The sequence below is a fragment of the Temnothorax nylanderi genome, unplaced genomic scaffold (genome assembly GCF_030848795.1).
Source record: "Temnothorax nylanderi isolate EJ_2023f unplaced genomic scaffold, tnyl_v1.0 TNYL_tig0007_pilon, whole genome shotgun sequence".
NCBI classification, from domain to species: Eukaryota; Metazoa; Arthropoda; class Insecta; order Hymenoptera; family Formicidae; genus Temnothorax; species Temnothorax nylanderi.
Window position 1 is genome coordinate 1,715,036 of NW_027249069.1, and position 14,908 is coordinate 1,729,943.

Genomic DNA, 14,908 nt, shown 5'->3' on the forward strand with positions numbered 1-14,908 from the left:
GAACCGGTTGCGGTTCGTTCATTCAATAAAATTGGCGGACGAGGGTACGTTAGCTTCCCCGTCTTTGGATTTTTATCCAAGCAGAACAAGAGTTTTGCTCGGGTAAAATCCTCGTACTGGGTACTGGGCCTTCCCACCTCGCCAAGGTCGTACCCATGGGAAGGAAGTACTTTACTCTGCAGTAATATAAAAGCAGGTAACATAGATTTTTCGTGCATATTTGAAGGAGTCGCAACGCCGATTGCCCCAATTCGTCCCGCGTTTCATCACTGCCGACCGTGTGGCTGTCGCGTTAATGGCGATGAAATGTTGGAAGATCTTGACGCGAGATACTACGCGAATAAAGTGGACGGTTAGTAAAGACACGTGCAGTTGATTAAACAAAACCACAATTAAGATTAAATATCGTACGCACATTACGTATCGAGCACGTAAATCTCGCGTATGTAAGTACTATATTAATGCATGCTTTGCACAACGAGGAGCCGCGGATTACGCGGCACGAAATACACGAAAATAAGAAATATTCATGAACGAGCGTTGTATGTTATGTTGTATCACAGCGTGCTATTACTTGAATCACGATACGATTTCACGTTGTCACTCGGCCCTCTTTCCGCTCTTCGAAAAGAATCGGGGATAATCGCACGACAATTCCGGCACAGCACACAGCACGTTCAAAGCACGACACGATTCGAGATATGCCGCGTAAATGAATGCCATGCACATTCGATACTTTCGATAGTCCAGACATATGGCGGCCCGGGGCGGGACGAGCGATTATCGCCCGCGAATATCACGATGAGACTGCAAATCACTCACAACTCACAATTGCCGTCACAGGTACCTTCGCCTCGACATCTCCGCCTCGAGCGAGGGATTCAATTCGCGCGATACATTCATTCACGACACTTGATACACTTGATCTTGATGCAAATTATTGAGCGCGTCGTCGATTATTCCCGCGAAATCGAGGAGCAGGAATGCCAATCGCGCGAACGAGCGCGCATTCCGAATAACAGCACCAACGGCACGGAGCACAAACACTTCACACCTGTCCGAAATTCATCGGGAGAATGATTGAGTAACATATCCGCGGGTAACGGTATTCCGAGCGTCGACGAAAACAAGTTAGCAAGGCCGTCTCGCCGATGGAAACAATCGTCCGCGCGCCGACTTTGAACGTACGCTGCTCCGAAATCGGCGGATTCATTCAACGATCGTGGCATCGTGACAACGCGACGTGACTGACTGCGACAGCCGAACTGCCGAGTACCGCAGTGCCACGTGCCGCGTGCCGCGCCGGGCGCCGGCGCGCGGCGGCGGGCGGCGAGAGCGACTGAACGTGATTCGGCCGGATTCGGGGGCTCCTGGCTCGACTCGCCGCGCGGCGCGCGCGAAAGTAATACGTTACTCGTTGTACGTCGGTACGAGTCGCGGCACTCGCGGCGAGACGTCATTGTTGCTCGTGTAATTTCTTTCTCGTGAAAGAAAAGAAATCCTCCGGTTACAGAGTGTGTGTGTGTGTGTGTGTGTGTGTGTGTGTTGCAAGCTGAATGTACGCCGAATATTCTGTATTCTGTTTCTTCTCGTGTCGACTGCAACGTCTGCAACGAGTGGGATGGCCGAAAGGACGCCCGTACGTCGTATCACCCTCCCGTTCCTCCCGGCTGTGATTTGACGGGTCTCCTGCAATGTGCCGTGATCGGTAAGTGAATTGTGCATGAGAGACAAATGATTCGAAGCGCGACACATCCGAATCTTTAATAGAATCGTTGTCCCGCGTGTCGCAGCGAGACGATAACCTCGGAATTCGTGTCGTGTCTCTTGCCTCCGTTTCGATTTCTACTTCGAATGAGTGAATCGCGTGGAAAGACGCTTCGGTGAATAGCTCGAATCTCTCACTAAGCACGGGAATTAATAATCTATTAAGTAATTAAAGAGAATGATCGCGCGTTTGGCGTTATGTCACTTTGCTCGTCGCGATCGCGAACGATCGTGAACGAAGGAGCGAGCTTGCTCCAAAATGCGTATGAGCGTCGAGAGTGCTAATTAACAAGCTCAAACGTGTGTATGCGAATACAATTGCGTTTTTCGTTCAAGAACAGACACGTAATTTGCTCGTTCACGTAATTCACGTAATTCGTTACGTTTACAAATGTTTCAAATTTATTTGTATGTGCTCCTAATCTAACTTTGTAGAAAATTAACATTAATATGTATCGTTTGTAAAAATTTCGTCGCGATCGTTCTTGCAGCGCGGTGATCGCGCATACCATAAATTCCATAAAAGACGATAAACCGTCGTCAAGATACTTAAAAATTATAAAACATTCCCTGTTGCTTGTTCCCCAAATATTATTCGTTTTGCTTACAAAATTGTCCATAAAGGCCTATATTGTCTCGTATTCGGATCTTTAAATTGATAGGAGATACATATATCTTGAAATAACTCAGACAACATACATGTCCAAAAGCGGGTCTTTCAGATGTCTTACGAAAAGATGGCTAAAAGACGTCTAAAAGACGTCTTATGTCCTGATTTTGGATATTGTGCTGTCTGGGAAGTGTGAAAGTGAAAGAAGAGAAAAAGTGAGAGAGGGAGAGATGAGGGCTATTAGATATTTAACATATAATATAAATATTTAAAATAAGTTAATATTTATCGATACATGTAAGATATTCTCGATTGTAATTGGTCGAGGATCAGTTTAATATTTATATCTTACATGTATCGATAAATGTTAACTTATTTTATATATTTATATTATCTGTATGTTTAATATCTAATAGTGATAGCCCTCTCTCCCTCTCACACTTTTTCTCTTTCCGACACTGCCGATAAAACATCATTCTAGTGCGCGTCCGTGCTACATCGCAAATGTTATGTAATATAGATTATATATATATATATATACAACAAAATGATGTTTTATCGGCAGTATCGGAAAATGAACGTGGCTACGTAGTACCAATTTCGATAATGGATGTACTGGCGGTAGTGTACAGGGGCTTTCGACGGTCCCAGGAAAAAGGCCGGGATGGCCTCTCTCAGGCTTCTCTCTGGTTGAGCTTTTGCCATTTGACGCTGGAATTAAAAAGATTATCATGTGACCTATCACGTGATCAAGTTTGACGCCCAAATCGAGCGTCGAGCGTCAGCATGAAAAGGCACCTTTACAATTATAGGGGCACACCACGGTTCTCTTTCGAAAAGTTTCGGAACGCACTCGTGAGAAACTCCCGTTCCGAAACGCATTATAAAAAAAGCCGTCCTGCGTTTCAAATGCGTTCCAAAACTTATCAGAAAAATTGCATCACTCTAATCCGACTGCATCGCGTTCCGAAACTTATGGAAAAATGGCGTTTCAATTTCCATGCATCTTTCTCTCTCGCTATCTCTTATTGAAATGTATACTCTCCTGATAGCTATAATATGATATCTCAAGTATTCTTCGAAAGACGCGTGTTGCAATCACGGTCTATGCAACTATACCCGAATGCTCCTCTTATCACATATAAGTACATATTGCTTAAATTTCTTTGGAAAAAAGAAACTTGAAATGCTTTAACATTTATCTGGAATTAATTGTCAACAGCTCCGAAAATGTTATCGTATTATTGCAGACTTTTTCTCAAGGACAATCTGCATATCACGAATTTGGACTATGATAATGTATTCAACCCGGAGAAACAGCTATTTGGGCTTATATACGTGTTCCAATATTTAGTTTACATCACGTGTAAAGTTCTCAGTATTGGCAATCGAACATCGGAACGTAGCCTTAATCGCGAAGGCATTCCTGAACTACGCCGAGCGATAGTTCAATAATTGACTGTAATCGTCTGTGGAATGAACTAGCGCGGTATGCTTGATTATTGATCATTTATAACAGTGGATGCTTTCCAGCAAGGAAACATAAATGGAAACATAAAATAGTATATCAAGCTAGAACACAGCTGTGTAAAACTGTTTCGTTAGAACATCATTTTATCATCAAAAATGTTGGCCATTGCGGCAATTCTCGTTTCATAACTAAATGTACGATAAACGATGTTTTATCTATTCTCAAGCTTGTATATATTTTAGAGCGCACATTTTCAATTTGATATCATAAGATCTTAATTGTAATTATTTAATTAGCTTATGGAAGGCCGTGAGAAGAACTATATATAGGTCCCTCTCTGCTGAAAGCTGAAACCGCACCGCAATTAACATTTAACACACACGCTTCGCACACGCTGCCACGCATGCGCGAAGAATGTGATGGCACGTCTAATAACACTGTTCACTAACGTGTTTCTGATAAAGGTCACGATAAAGGTGATAAATGAGAGACACCAAATATCTAATCCGCCGTTGCTATTAGCCGCAGATAAATGTATACGTCCGGTGATGAGTCTATTTTAAATAAGGAACGAATCAAATCTATATATAGGTGAAATAGTGCTTGCTAACCGCAACGCGATACCGCATGTAGCATTTAAAAAAGTGGCATTTTTTTAAATAAAGCAAGGAAGAATAAAATGCATGGTATCATTCTTCTCCTATTTATTCTGAGTGTTCAGGCAGATGGAGAATTTTCGAAAAACTGGATATCTCCGTGTGATGTGAGTTACACAACAAATTATACTCGAAAATAAATACGTTCCGTGTATTTTTGTGTATTACATGTATATAATATATATATATATATATTAGGTACACATATGTATATATCGTCGTGTATTTTATTTTTCAGTATATATTCAAACAGAAATACCCTAAGGATAAAAACGTTTCTAACACAACAGTTGGATTTGTCGATTCTACGCATATTATGTACTGCCCCCTTGAAGAGGTTAATAAGTCTGTACACTATGTTGTAAATTATAGTGACGAAGATGAAAGAATCTGGCCCGGTATGTGCTTCTGGAGAATTGAGTAATCAATTTCTAAAATAATTACATGTAATTGCATTCATTAATTATATTTTTGTCTTATCTAAGATATGGTGGAGGTTCAGTTTACACTTCCTAAAAGAGAATGCTTTTACGGAGTAGCCTTATTATTTAATCCTTCGATCCAAGATGAAGATGAGTGTTTCGATTATGAGTTTGGTGATGCGTACTACGACTGGCAAGTACACACCCCAGACAAGACTATTGATACGTACGACGACTGGCAAGTACACACCCCAGACAGGACTACGTGTGTTTTCAAGCACGATAATCCATTTGTAGAATATAAAAATTACTCGACAGGCGTCCTGTATGAGGTAATATAAACAATGCTAATCTGATATATATATATATATATATATATATATATATGAAATGGTTATACAAAATGTTGCAAAGTCATATATTGAGCACTAGTTGTACACGCAATATCTGTATACACATGCTAATTAAAGGGAAACTTATTTTAAAAATCACAAATAATTCCAGGATAAGATCGGGGTGTGGTTCAACTATATATTTAAAGGATGCTACGTGGTTCGTTTTAACGTAAATCATAATCCAAGATATGTAATGAGCAATCCTGCATTTGCGAACACTACTTATAAACGAAGGGAAGTGCGGGAACCGCAGTTCATCTGCAGATATAAATACCGTCCTAATCCTGAGGAAAGGTATAAAGATAAGATAATCCTTCCATTGTAATACATTTCCTATCGGAATATTTTTGATAATGGTATGTTTCTCGAGAAACTTAGAGATGATCTGACGTAAAATTAAATGAAAATTGCATATCTATATTTACAGAAGAAAGACGAATTTCACGTTAGATGTTACGTTACCGGCAGATACAGGAATTGCCCTTGAAGTAGTTTTGATATCGCAGGAGAATAAAGATCGAAGTAAAGGTTGTTTATGGCAAGGAGAACTGCCATTATTCGTATGGACAATTGACCTGGTAATATTTAATTATTAAAATGCGCTTTTTTCCTGTTTTTAGCAGCTGACATTCTTTAAATTTTTATTGTTACAGAAGGTTGATAGTGGATGGAAAGAACTCTCAGATCAATATTGCGATGTAAAATTCGTAAATATTATTTTTCTTAGTTATCTTGGAATTGTATATTATTTTAAAGTCATCAAAATATTCATTTTTTATCTATATTCAGATATGTAAATTATATTAAAAAGAAAAAACTTTTAAATAGGTGGAGGCGGTAAAGGGGAGGTATGAGAAGCGCGTAAAATGTAATTTTCTAATAGAAGTGCCAGCTGCAAATTCTTGTTTTGTATACGGTTTGAATGACGAGCGATGTGCGAAAAATACCATGTGGAAGCCGCCATCGACAAGTAAATATAACAGGACACGGTGTGTGTGGGTAAAGCGTAAGTATAAATTAAGGATGGACATGTAATATTACATTACAAAGTAGAATTAATAAGATAATAGTAGCAGTTTTTTCTAACTGATGTACCGTATCAATTGGCGTATTAGGAATAGTAGCTTAAACTTTGCATGTAAATATTAATTTTGCAAAATAGATTTTTCGTTCAGACACGAAATAATAGTTTTAACAAATTATATTTGTAGATTGCGGAGTAACTTACGAATATGGGCAATACGTTGGGACACACAGACCACTGATACAATCAGACACGTTACTCAGCGCAGGTTCATACCTGTTGGTGCCAATTATTGCCATTTTATTAATCATATTGGCAGTAATTGGAATATTATGTTTCCGGCGTTATTTGCGTATTCGAAGGGAGGAAATCGATTTATACGTAAACCCGCAACACGATGATTCCAATTGTCTAAAATCCAACGATCTCGGTATTATTGATGACAGTGAAAAGGAAATCGCTCACGATAATCCTTCGTGCGACAATATCGTTCTTCTTTACACCAACAGTTCACCATTTTTCATGGCATTGATGAAAAATTTTCGTAAAACACTTGCCAAGATGTGCTCTTGTCCCGTAAGTTTCGCGTTAATAATATATTGTACACATAACACAAAATTCTGAAATTTCTAAAATTAAAGTATCTTTCTCCGTTACAGTTTTCGAATTTATATTATGTGAAGTAATGCAACTTGAATGTTAAGAACGTTTCTCACGATTGTTGTTCTTAAAGGTGCATGACTGGCATGACGGAGCTATATGGAACGAAGTGGCCAAGGTTGGTGCTGTTTCATGGTTTACCGAGTTGCTTAATAATGGATGCCGCGTCGTTTGGATGGATACACCGGCTACGAGATCCGCCGTTATATCAAACTCGAGGGACGACGAGTCGAGCACGGACAAGCTCAGTAAATATTATGAGATACACGATTTCCGCGATATGGCATTTCGCGTGGTGCTCGAGGTGGCAAAAAGCAAAGTAAACGTAAACGACGTCGAGCGGCAGTACCGCAGGCACTTCATCGTAAGGTGAGCTCCATTATTAGATAATTATTTTCGATATCCAAAGTGCGTAAGTTCAACTATTCGTGACACCGCAGGTTCGAAGGATTAGAGAGCACGGCAAATGTGGACGATCCATTTTTAGATCTCTCCCCTCACGCGCGATATTACATGCCGCAGCATCTCGTGCACTTGTGTTCGGACTTGTAAGTATGTCGCGTAATCCTCCCCAGTGTTCTGTAAGGAAATTGTAATTGGAACGCTTTTAGGTCGGTGACGAAACCAAAAATTTCAAAATCCAAGATGAAGATAGACGAAGATGTTTGCCGTCTTTTCGTACACCAACTTTATAAGTCTCAGACGCAGCAACGCTTAAAATCTATGAAGATGGACTCGACGATATGAAATGACCATTTATTTTTAAGATCTCATTATCCAAATCAACGACTGTCCAATGCAACGAGACCTCATTCGTGTTTTTTCTTTAACGTGAAATGTGATTGCGAAAGCACAAATTTGTTGTAATAACAAAGATACTACCTCAAAATGCGTATAAAAATTATATAGGGCAATATATATATATATATGTCTACAGGATGTCCTCCGTCAGAACAGAATTAATATTCGCAGCAAATGTAAATCTAGCAATTTATATTTGCTACTTATCTGATTAGTTCTTCAGCGATATTGATGATAAGGATGATTGTTGTCCCGTTACTCTTAGGATTAATTGTTTGTAAATCATTGAATTCGATTTCACACAATCGCGCGTAGTTTAAGTTTTAACTGAACTTTACACATTTATTACGTTAACAGAGATGTATATTTGACGTATATATTTATAATATATATTTTTAATAAAAAAAGACTAGAAAAAAAACAAAAATCTGTTATTTAATTGATCCTTATGATAACGTTTCTTATTTCGTGCTACCATACGACCATATTTATAAAGATTATTCGTAATTGTTATTGCGATCTAAGAAAATATAGCGTTATCAAAGATGCGATCTTAGTGAAAAATTTGTGATTTATTACTGTTTCGATTTATATTCCCTCCTCTTAACCGCACGCGTTATTTTATATCTCTGCGCACTAATAGAAATGGTTGCCTAGTCATAGGCACGCGTTTCAAAAATCGCAATTAAATCATGCTATAAAGTGTGATCTTGACCTTTATACTTTATAGCACGTGTATCAAAAGCATTCGCAAATGTCGCTATATATACATACATATAGGGTGTTCCTACCGTATCGGCACCTAATGGCATATTCTTACAATTGGAATAAATTTTTTCCTGCGCGAAAACGTCGAGTCCGACACCGTTATTCGTCGCGATTTGCCCATCTTTGACGTATTTTTCTACAATTAATTGAGAAACATGATCTTGTCATTTATTCGCACCCTTAAAATCTTAAGCTGGCGCTAGATTATGCGCGATTCGTGGTTCGTGATTCGCGATTCGCCATTCGCACCGATTCGCCAGCGGAGCGGTGCGCGGTTTTTTGACGAAATCAATGAGATGAATTTCATCTCGCGAATGGCGAATTACGAACTACGAATCGCGCATAGTCAAGGACTGGTTCATTTCCAGCCGCTAGTTATTTTAAGACTATCAACGCTTGGATGCAGTCGTGTAGGAAAAATCGACGCCAAATTGATTAAAAAATCGATAGCGCCAGGACCTACTTTATATAAAACATACATATATATATATATATATATACATAATATATAATATATTAAATATAATATTTAATAATAATTAATAATATAAAAAAATATATATATTAAACACACACACACACACACACACACACACACACACACACACACACACACACACACACACACACACACACACACACACACACACACACACACACACATATATATATATATATGTACACATACAAACACAATTATTTTCAAAATGTAAAATTGTTCCTGTGTGAAATATTTTATATAATAAAGATGTATGTGTATATGTATTTATATATCGAGAAACAATTAACTTCGAATAAGGTATCAATATTTGATAAAGTATTAATGGACGTGTGACACGCACAAATTATCCGCTCATTCTTCATTTAATGGATTCTAATGAACGCACGTATATTGTTCCACGTGGTCACGCGCATGTCGTCGGACCGGTCGGGCCTCACACACACATACACACACACGCGCACACACACACACACACACACACACACACACACACTCGCACAAAATGACGAGATGTTTTATTTGAAATTGCGCGTAACGAAAGGCCATTTCATGCAATCTGTCACACAAAAGAGTTGTGTCTCGTCCGCGTTGCCCTGAAAGAGAGCTAATTACCGCGGAGGAGTAACGTACACACATTTCCGCGCGAACGGATCGGGACTCTGGAAATATTACGTCCGGCGAATTAATAACTTGTTACATTGCGCGTTTTAACGAGCGGCCGATGAAAACATATATGTTAAAACGGCCCAACAATCTCATCCATTGTTAGCCGAGGATAATTTTGTAACTGGCGCCTTTCGGGCACCTTCGCGGCCGGCGCCGCCCGTAAAATTCGTGGTAACGACCTCGATACCGCTGACGAAATCCAAATTTGACGGCACAGCTGTTTTAGCGCGAACTCGACCACTTTCCGGGGTCTCCGGGGCTTCGTCTTCTTGGCGATTGACCGCATATTTCGGATCGCTCACGGATCGGGTTCGCGGACGTTGAGATAAATTTCAGCGCGAACGGCGAAATATTACCGCGTCGCGGCGGCTAATAAAAACGGAGAATACGGACGTCGCGCGCGCGTAGAATACGAGTTAACATATACTACGTTTACGCGAGCGTTACTTATTCTGTAGTAACTTACGATAATTCACTCGTTTACGCGGGGTAAATTATCGTAAAAGTTACTACAAAATCCCGTTTACGCGAAAGAAAATCGCGTTTATATACGCGGAGGAATTATTGTATGTTACTGCAGAAGTAACGCTCGCGTGAACGTAGTAATATTGTTCGCGCGTTGGCCGCGTTATCCTCTCTCAAAATGTTATTTTCGCGTGAATTAACTCGGAACGAAGAAGCTTCTTCCTTCCGAGAAAGAGCAATGATCGAGACGATCCGCGAGGAATGTCCCGAGCCGGCACGCATGTCCAAAATCGAGACATAACATGTCTTATGTATGATATAATGTTTAAAAGATGATCCAAAAGACCGACGTCTTGTATCTCGATCTTGAATATATAGTCTGGATCCCTTCCAAATCAATTAAAAGCCGCGTCCACGTGGATCGCCGGCCGTCGCTCTTAAAAGAAAAAAAGAAAAAAAAAAGGGAGAAAAGCCGCGACGAGCGAAATGCCGCGGTGAAATAATATAAAAATATTTCCACACGCGAGACGGTGGCGGCGGTCCTGGCCGGATAATTGGAGTCATCTTCCTCTCGATACGATCGTTCTTTCAATAAAAGTAATTATCGTGTCGTCCTTTTGAGATAAAAATCGATTCGGGAGGGTGGGGTGAGAGCGAGAGAGCGAGAGAGCGAGAGAGCGAGAGACAGTGCCTAGATGAGGGTGGAGGAAACAAATTGGGGAGATATCTATTACGCGCCGTACAAACGACCGCGGTGGCGGATAATGAATTCGATTGTTTGCCGGTGGTATTATCGCCCTACTCCCCGATAATAACGGCCAATCGGGTAAAGGGAAGGGCGCCCACTGTTACATTCGAAATATATAAATGGACCAATAACTGTTACACCGCCGTTCAGTCGGGTCCCTCGATTCACCAGTTGATAAACCGCCGGCCGTCTCTCTTTCCCCCGTATACTTTTTTTCCTTCACCCCGTCTCCATCTCTCCGGGGCCCACCGAGCCGTCCGCACCGTCGTCTGGAAAATCGTGACCGCCCAGTTGCCGCAGCGGAAGGTAAGTCACCCTGGCGTGACTCACACCCCACGCCGGGGGCCACCTGACTCCTCTTCCTCCCTTCACCTGCGAACCCGGTCCCGACCTAGACCTGGCCGGAAATTATCTCCCGGAGAGCCGCGGCGCGGCGGCGGCGGCGGCGGCGGCGGCGGCAGCGCGCCGCGGCTCCCGGAGAAGAGAAAAGGAGCACGTGGTCGTACCTCCCGAAATAATTAACGGAAGACTCTCCGTCTTCTCTTCTCCGCGCGGAGGCGATTTATCGGCTCGATACCTCTCCGGCTTTCGGATTCCCTCCGCGTGAATCTTCATATCCGAAATAAACGTGCCTGTTAAAGCGTTTCGGCGCTCTTCGAGACGCGCTTGGTTTCGCAGAAAATTCCTTAAAGGAGCGTAAAAATTCCTTCAATTTGTTTCGAGTAGTTACATACATTATAGATATTTTTCCCGACAGAAAACTATTTCTCTCTCTCTCTCTCTCTCTCTCTCTCTCTCTCTCTCTCTCTCTCTCTTACGAATCCCTCGTGAGGATCCAATTTCGAAACCCAGGTAGAACGTGAAACTCGTAATGACATCATGTTGACGTCATCGCGAGTTTATTCATCAATCATCACTCGAAGACCGCTTGAACGTCACTTGAACGTCACTCCGACCTGATCGTGACTCTTTCCGTTCTGCCTGGGTCCGCGAACGGTTTCGTGGAAAGAAAAAAGAAAATTGAGGATTCCGCATCGTAAAGGAACGTGCCTCCGCGCACGTGTCGTCCCGATCCGCTTTCCCCTCTCCGTCGCAAGAGCGGCGGCTAAAGGCAAACCAATCCGGGCCGAAGCGGCTGATGCAACCGCGGCAAAATCGCGCATCTGTCGCTCTCGCTCTCCACGCGCGCGGGGTACCCTTTTTCTCTTTTAGCCGGGCCGGCTGACACGCGAGACATCGAGACACGGCTCGATGGTTGAATTAATCTACCCGGCCTATTCGCGCGTTAACATACGAGGGTGTTCCCTCGCGGCGAGCGCGCGTCGCGTCTCTGAGTCAGCTCTCTTCCCTCCTTTCGCGAGGAAAGGTATCTGGTAGTTCTCGAGCCGCGAGCGATCGAGGAGGTCTTTTGCCGAGCTATGCGGGGGACGAGCGGACGATAAAAGTTTCCTTCTACAGTTAATTTGACAGGTAGAAACCCCGCCCGAGAACAGATTTTTTTAACGCGAGACGGCGTTCGCGGACGGGCTTTGCGATAACAAATAATCGGGCTCGCGCTTTGGCAAAAGGGTCGTGTCGCGCGATAAAACGACGGCCCGCCTTGACCGCGTTAAGGAAAATCGATTCGGACCGAAGGATTTTGATGTTCGACTCCGGGAGGATCCGTTCAGCGCGTGAGACCACCATATGCTACGCGTGGAAATAATAAGCGACATCCGCGAACGTTTCTTCAGCGCGAGATCTATGCGAGACCTATGCGTTTCATCATCTATTCCCCCCCTCCCCACCCCCGACAAAATTACATCAAATCGGCGTTGATTAATTCGATTAACGCGTTATCCGGTTTGCAAAGTCGCGCGCCTAAAACAAGCCCGTGTCCTCCGTCCTTCGCTATCTCGGAGAAAATCTCGTAATTTCTTGAATGCGTGCCCGATAATTCCGACACGTGCCCGAATCCAGACCATGTCCAGCAATCGTGTCCAAAATCGTGACGTAAGACGTCTTAAAGATGTCTTTAACAACTGATTCTTTGACTCTCTTTCCAGATGCGGCTGTGTCTCTCGAGTCTCGCGCACCTCCTGGTGCTCGTCGCCCTGGCCGACGTGGCCCTCGGAAGCTACTTGACGCTCTTCCTGACGAACGCGTCGTCGCGGGCGAACGCCGATCAATCCGGCACGGCGAACAGAGTGAAATACAACGCCAAGCCAGCTGCCTGGAAAAAGGTATATTCATCGATCGTGCAAACTTAAATTTCGATTTCTCTTTTGTATTTTGACATTCGGCTGTACGGCCTCTCGACTCCGTTTTTTAGCTCTACAAACCGTTAAGAGACTTTTTCTCCGCTTTACATTATAGTCCTTCTCCTTTCGTAATTTTTAGAAAAACTTGAGGACAACGTGGACCAAAATTTTGCAGTACCCGCCGGATTCCATGGAAGTTGCCGTCGGGTAAATATATACATCGATATATAAAGTAACTTTAGTGCGCACACATAGACGCGGAAGTAATGTGATCGCATTCCGCTCGTGTTCATTTAGGAGCCGCGTCGAACTGCATTGCGAAGTAATTGGAAATCCGCCGCCCCAGGTCTATTGGCTAACAGGAAACGAGCCGGAAAGGCAGGTCGGTCTCGTAATTAACGCTTAGAAAGAAATCCATCGGATGATTTATGATAGGCCATTATGTGTGAGCGACGCTCCTTGTTATACCCGTTTATCTTTCCTCTTGCAGAGTCAAGAGCTGCTCGCGGGGTCCGAGGAAGCGAGCGGCGTGTCCACACAATGGGAAGGGCTCAGTCAGGTCTCCTCCACATACGTGATCGATTGCGTCAGAGCTGAGGATCAGGGTCTAAAATATTGTATGTCTTTGTCGAAAAATATAGTCCAAACGGCGGCGACGGCACTCCTGGTCAATAGTAAGCGAGACAATAGACAATATCTCACCGTTGGACCCAACAGACATTGTCCGCGGGATTGTCTGATATCATTGTATTGTCCACAGGTACCAAAGTTGCCGAGTGCAACAAGGAGAGCCAGCCCACCATCACCCTGTACCACTCCTGGCGATTGGCGCTTGAAGGGACCACGGTAATTCTTCCGTGTAGGGTCGTGGGCCAGCCGACGCCCTATCTGTTCTGGATGGACAACTCGGGCAAGACCGTAAGCCCCGCCACGCACGCGAGACACACCGTTCTACCTAGTGGCGACCTGCAGATAACGGATATTAAGTGGGAAGATATGGGTGACTTCACTTGCAAGGTGCAGTCGGGATACACGGAGAAGAGCGTGACCACGTTTCTGTATCCCGTATGTTCCGTACGTACATTAATTAATTTTCGCAACATTACCTGGTATAACTTGTATCTAACGTGTTAAAAACGTACCAATAATTGACGTCGTTAACATGATATTCTCGCGAGATACATCCAATCTAATTAATTCCCTTTTTTTTAACTGCAAAATGGGGGTATGCATAAATCCTTCGTAATTTTTTGTTTCAGGAGGACACGGAAGAGTGACAAGTTCCGTGTAAAAAGGCTTGAAAAGATTCCTGCATTTCCAACGCCTTTTGCTATAAGAATAAGTGACCAAAAAAACTATTACACTTATTATTTGTCTATAAAAATAGAATGTAATTTAATTAGAAATATTATGTATTAGAGAAAAGTACTTATTTCTTTTTGTTACATTTACGATACCAGTGCTACTTGTCCTCGAAAGCTCGATATTTGAGCGACAGAATCGCTTTTCACGTTGGATCGACGCACAAAAAAAGAAAGTCTTCTCTTGTACTCGCATCGAAGAAAGTTTGTAAACGAATTGAAAACAGTTTTAATAAATGCGACCTATACCACATCTATACTTTTGTAAGAAATGTTTACTCCCGCTATTTGCCGCAAAAGTGTTGAAATATAGATTTTCGGCAGGCTAACGTTCTTTGGTTTATCGACATCC

At 42.5% G+C, this 14,908-nt stretch overlaps 2 protein-coding genes across 4 annotated transcripts; both read left to right on the forward strand.

Moving 5' to 3' along the window:
• The first annotated feature begins 1,062 nt into the window (after nucleotides 1-1,062).
• Nucleotides 1,063-14,809, forward strand: Impl2 (Ecdysone-inducible gene L2). 3 transcript variants are annotated; one of them, XM_071720103.1, is made up of 7 exons: nucleotides 1,063-1,708; nucleotides 13,001-13,177; nucleotides 13,335-13,402; nucleotides 13,493-13,577; nucleotides 13,686-13,869; nucleotides 13,956-14,269; nucleotides 14,455-14,809. In XM_071720103.1, the coding sequence occupies exons 2-7, from the start codon at nucleotides 13,001-13,003 to the stop codon at nucleotides 14,470-14,472; spliced, it is 846 nt and encodes a 281-aa protein (XP_071576204.1). In that variant the 5' UTR covers nucleotides 1,063-1,708; the 3' UTR covers nucleotides 14,473-14,809. The 3 variants fall into 3 exon arrangements, with proteins under 3 accessions (XP_071576204.1, XP_071576186.1, XP_071576194.1); XM_071720085.1 differs by lacking the exon at nucleotides 1,063-1,708 and adding an exon at nucleotides 11,061-11,261; XM_071720093.1 differs by lacking the exon at nucleotides 1,063-1,708 and adding an exon at nucleotides 11,939-12,425.
• Nucleotides 4,237-8,233, forward strand: LOC139781202 (uncharacterized). The gene is made up of 11 exons (XM_071720031.1): nucleotides 4,237-4,611; nucleotides 4,743-4,902; nucleotides 4,990-5,258; nucleotides 5,431-5,615; nucleotides 5,749-5,899; nucleotides 5,975-6,028; nucleotides 6,150-6,327; nucleotides 6,533-6,921; nucleotides 7,079-7,374; nucleotides 7,446-7,553; nucleotides 7,617-8,233. Exons 1-11 carry the CDS (start codon nucleotides 4,528-4,530, stop codon nucleotides 7,750-7,752), a joined length of 2,010 nt encoding a protein of 669 aa, XP_071576132.1. The 5' UTR covers nucleotides 4,237-4,527; the 3' UTR covers nucleotides 7,753-8,233.
• Nucleotides 14,810-14,908: the final 99 nt, after the last annotated feature.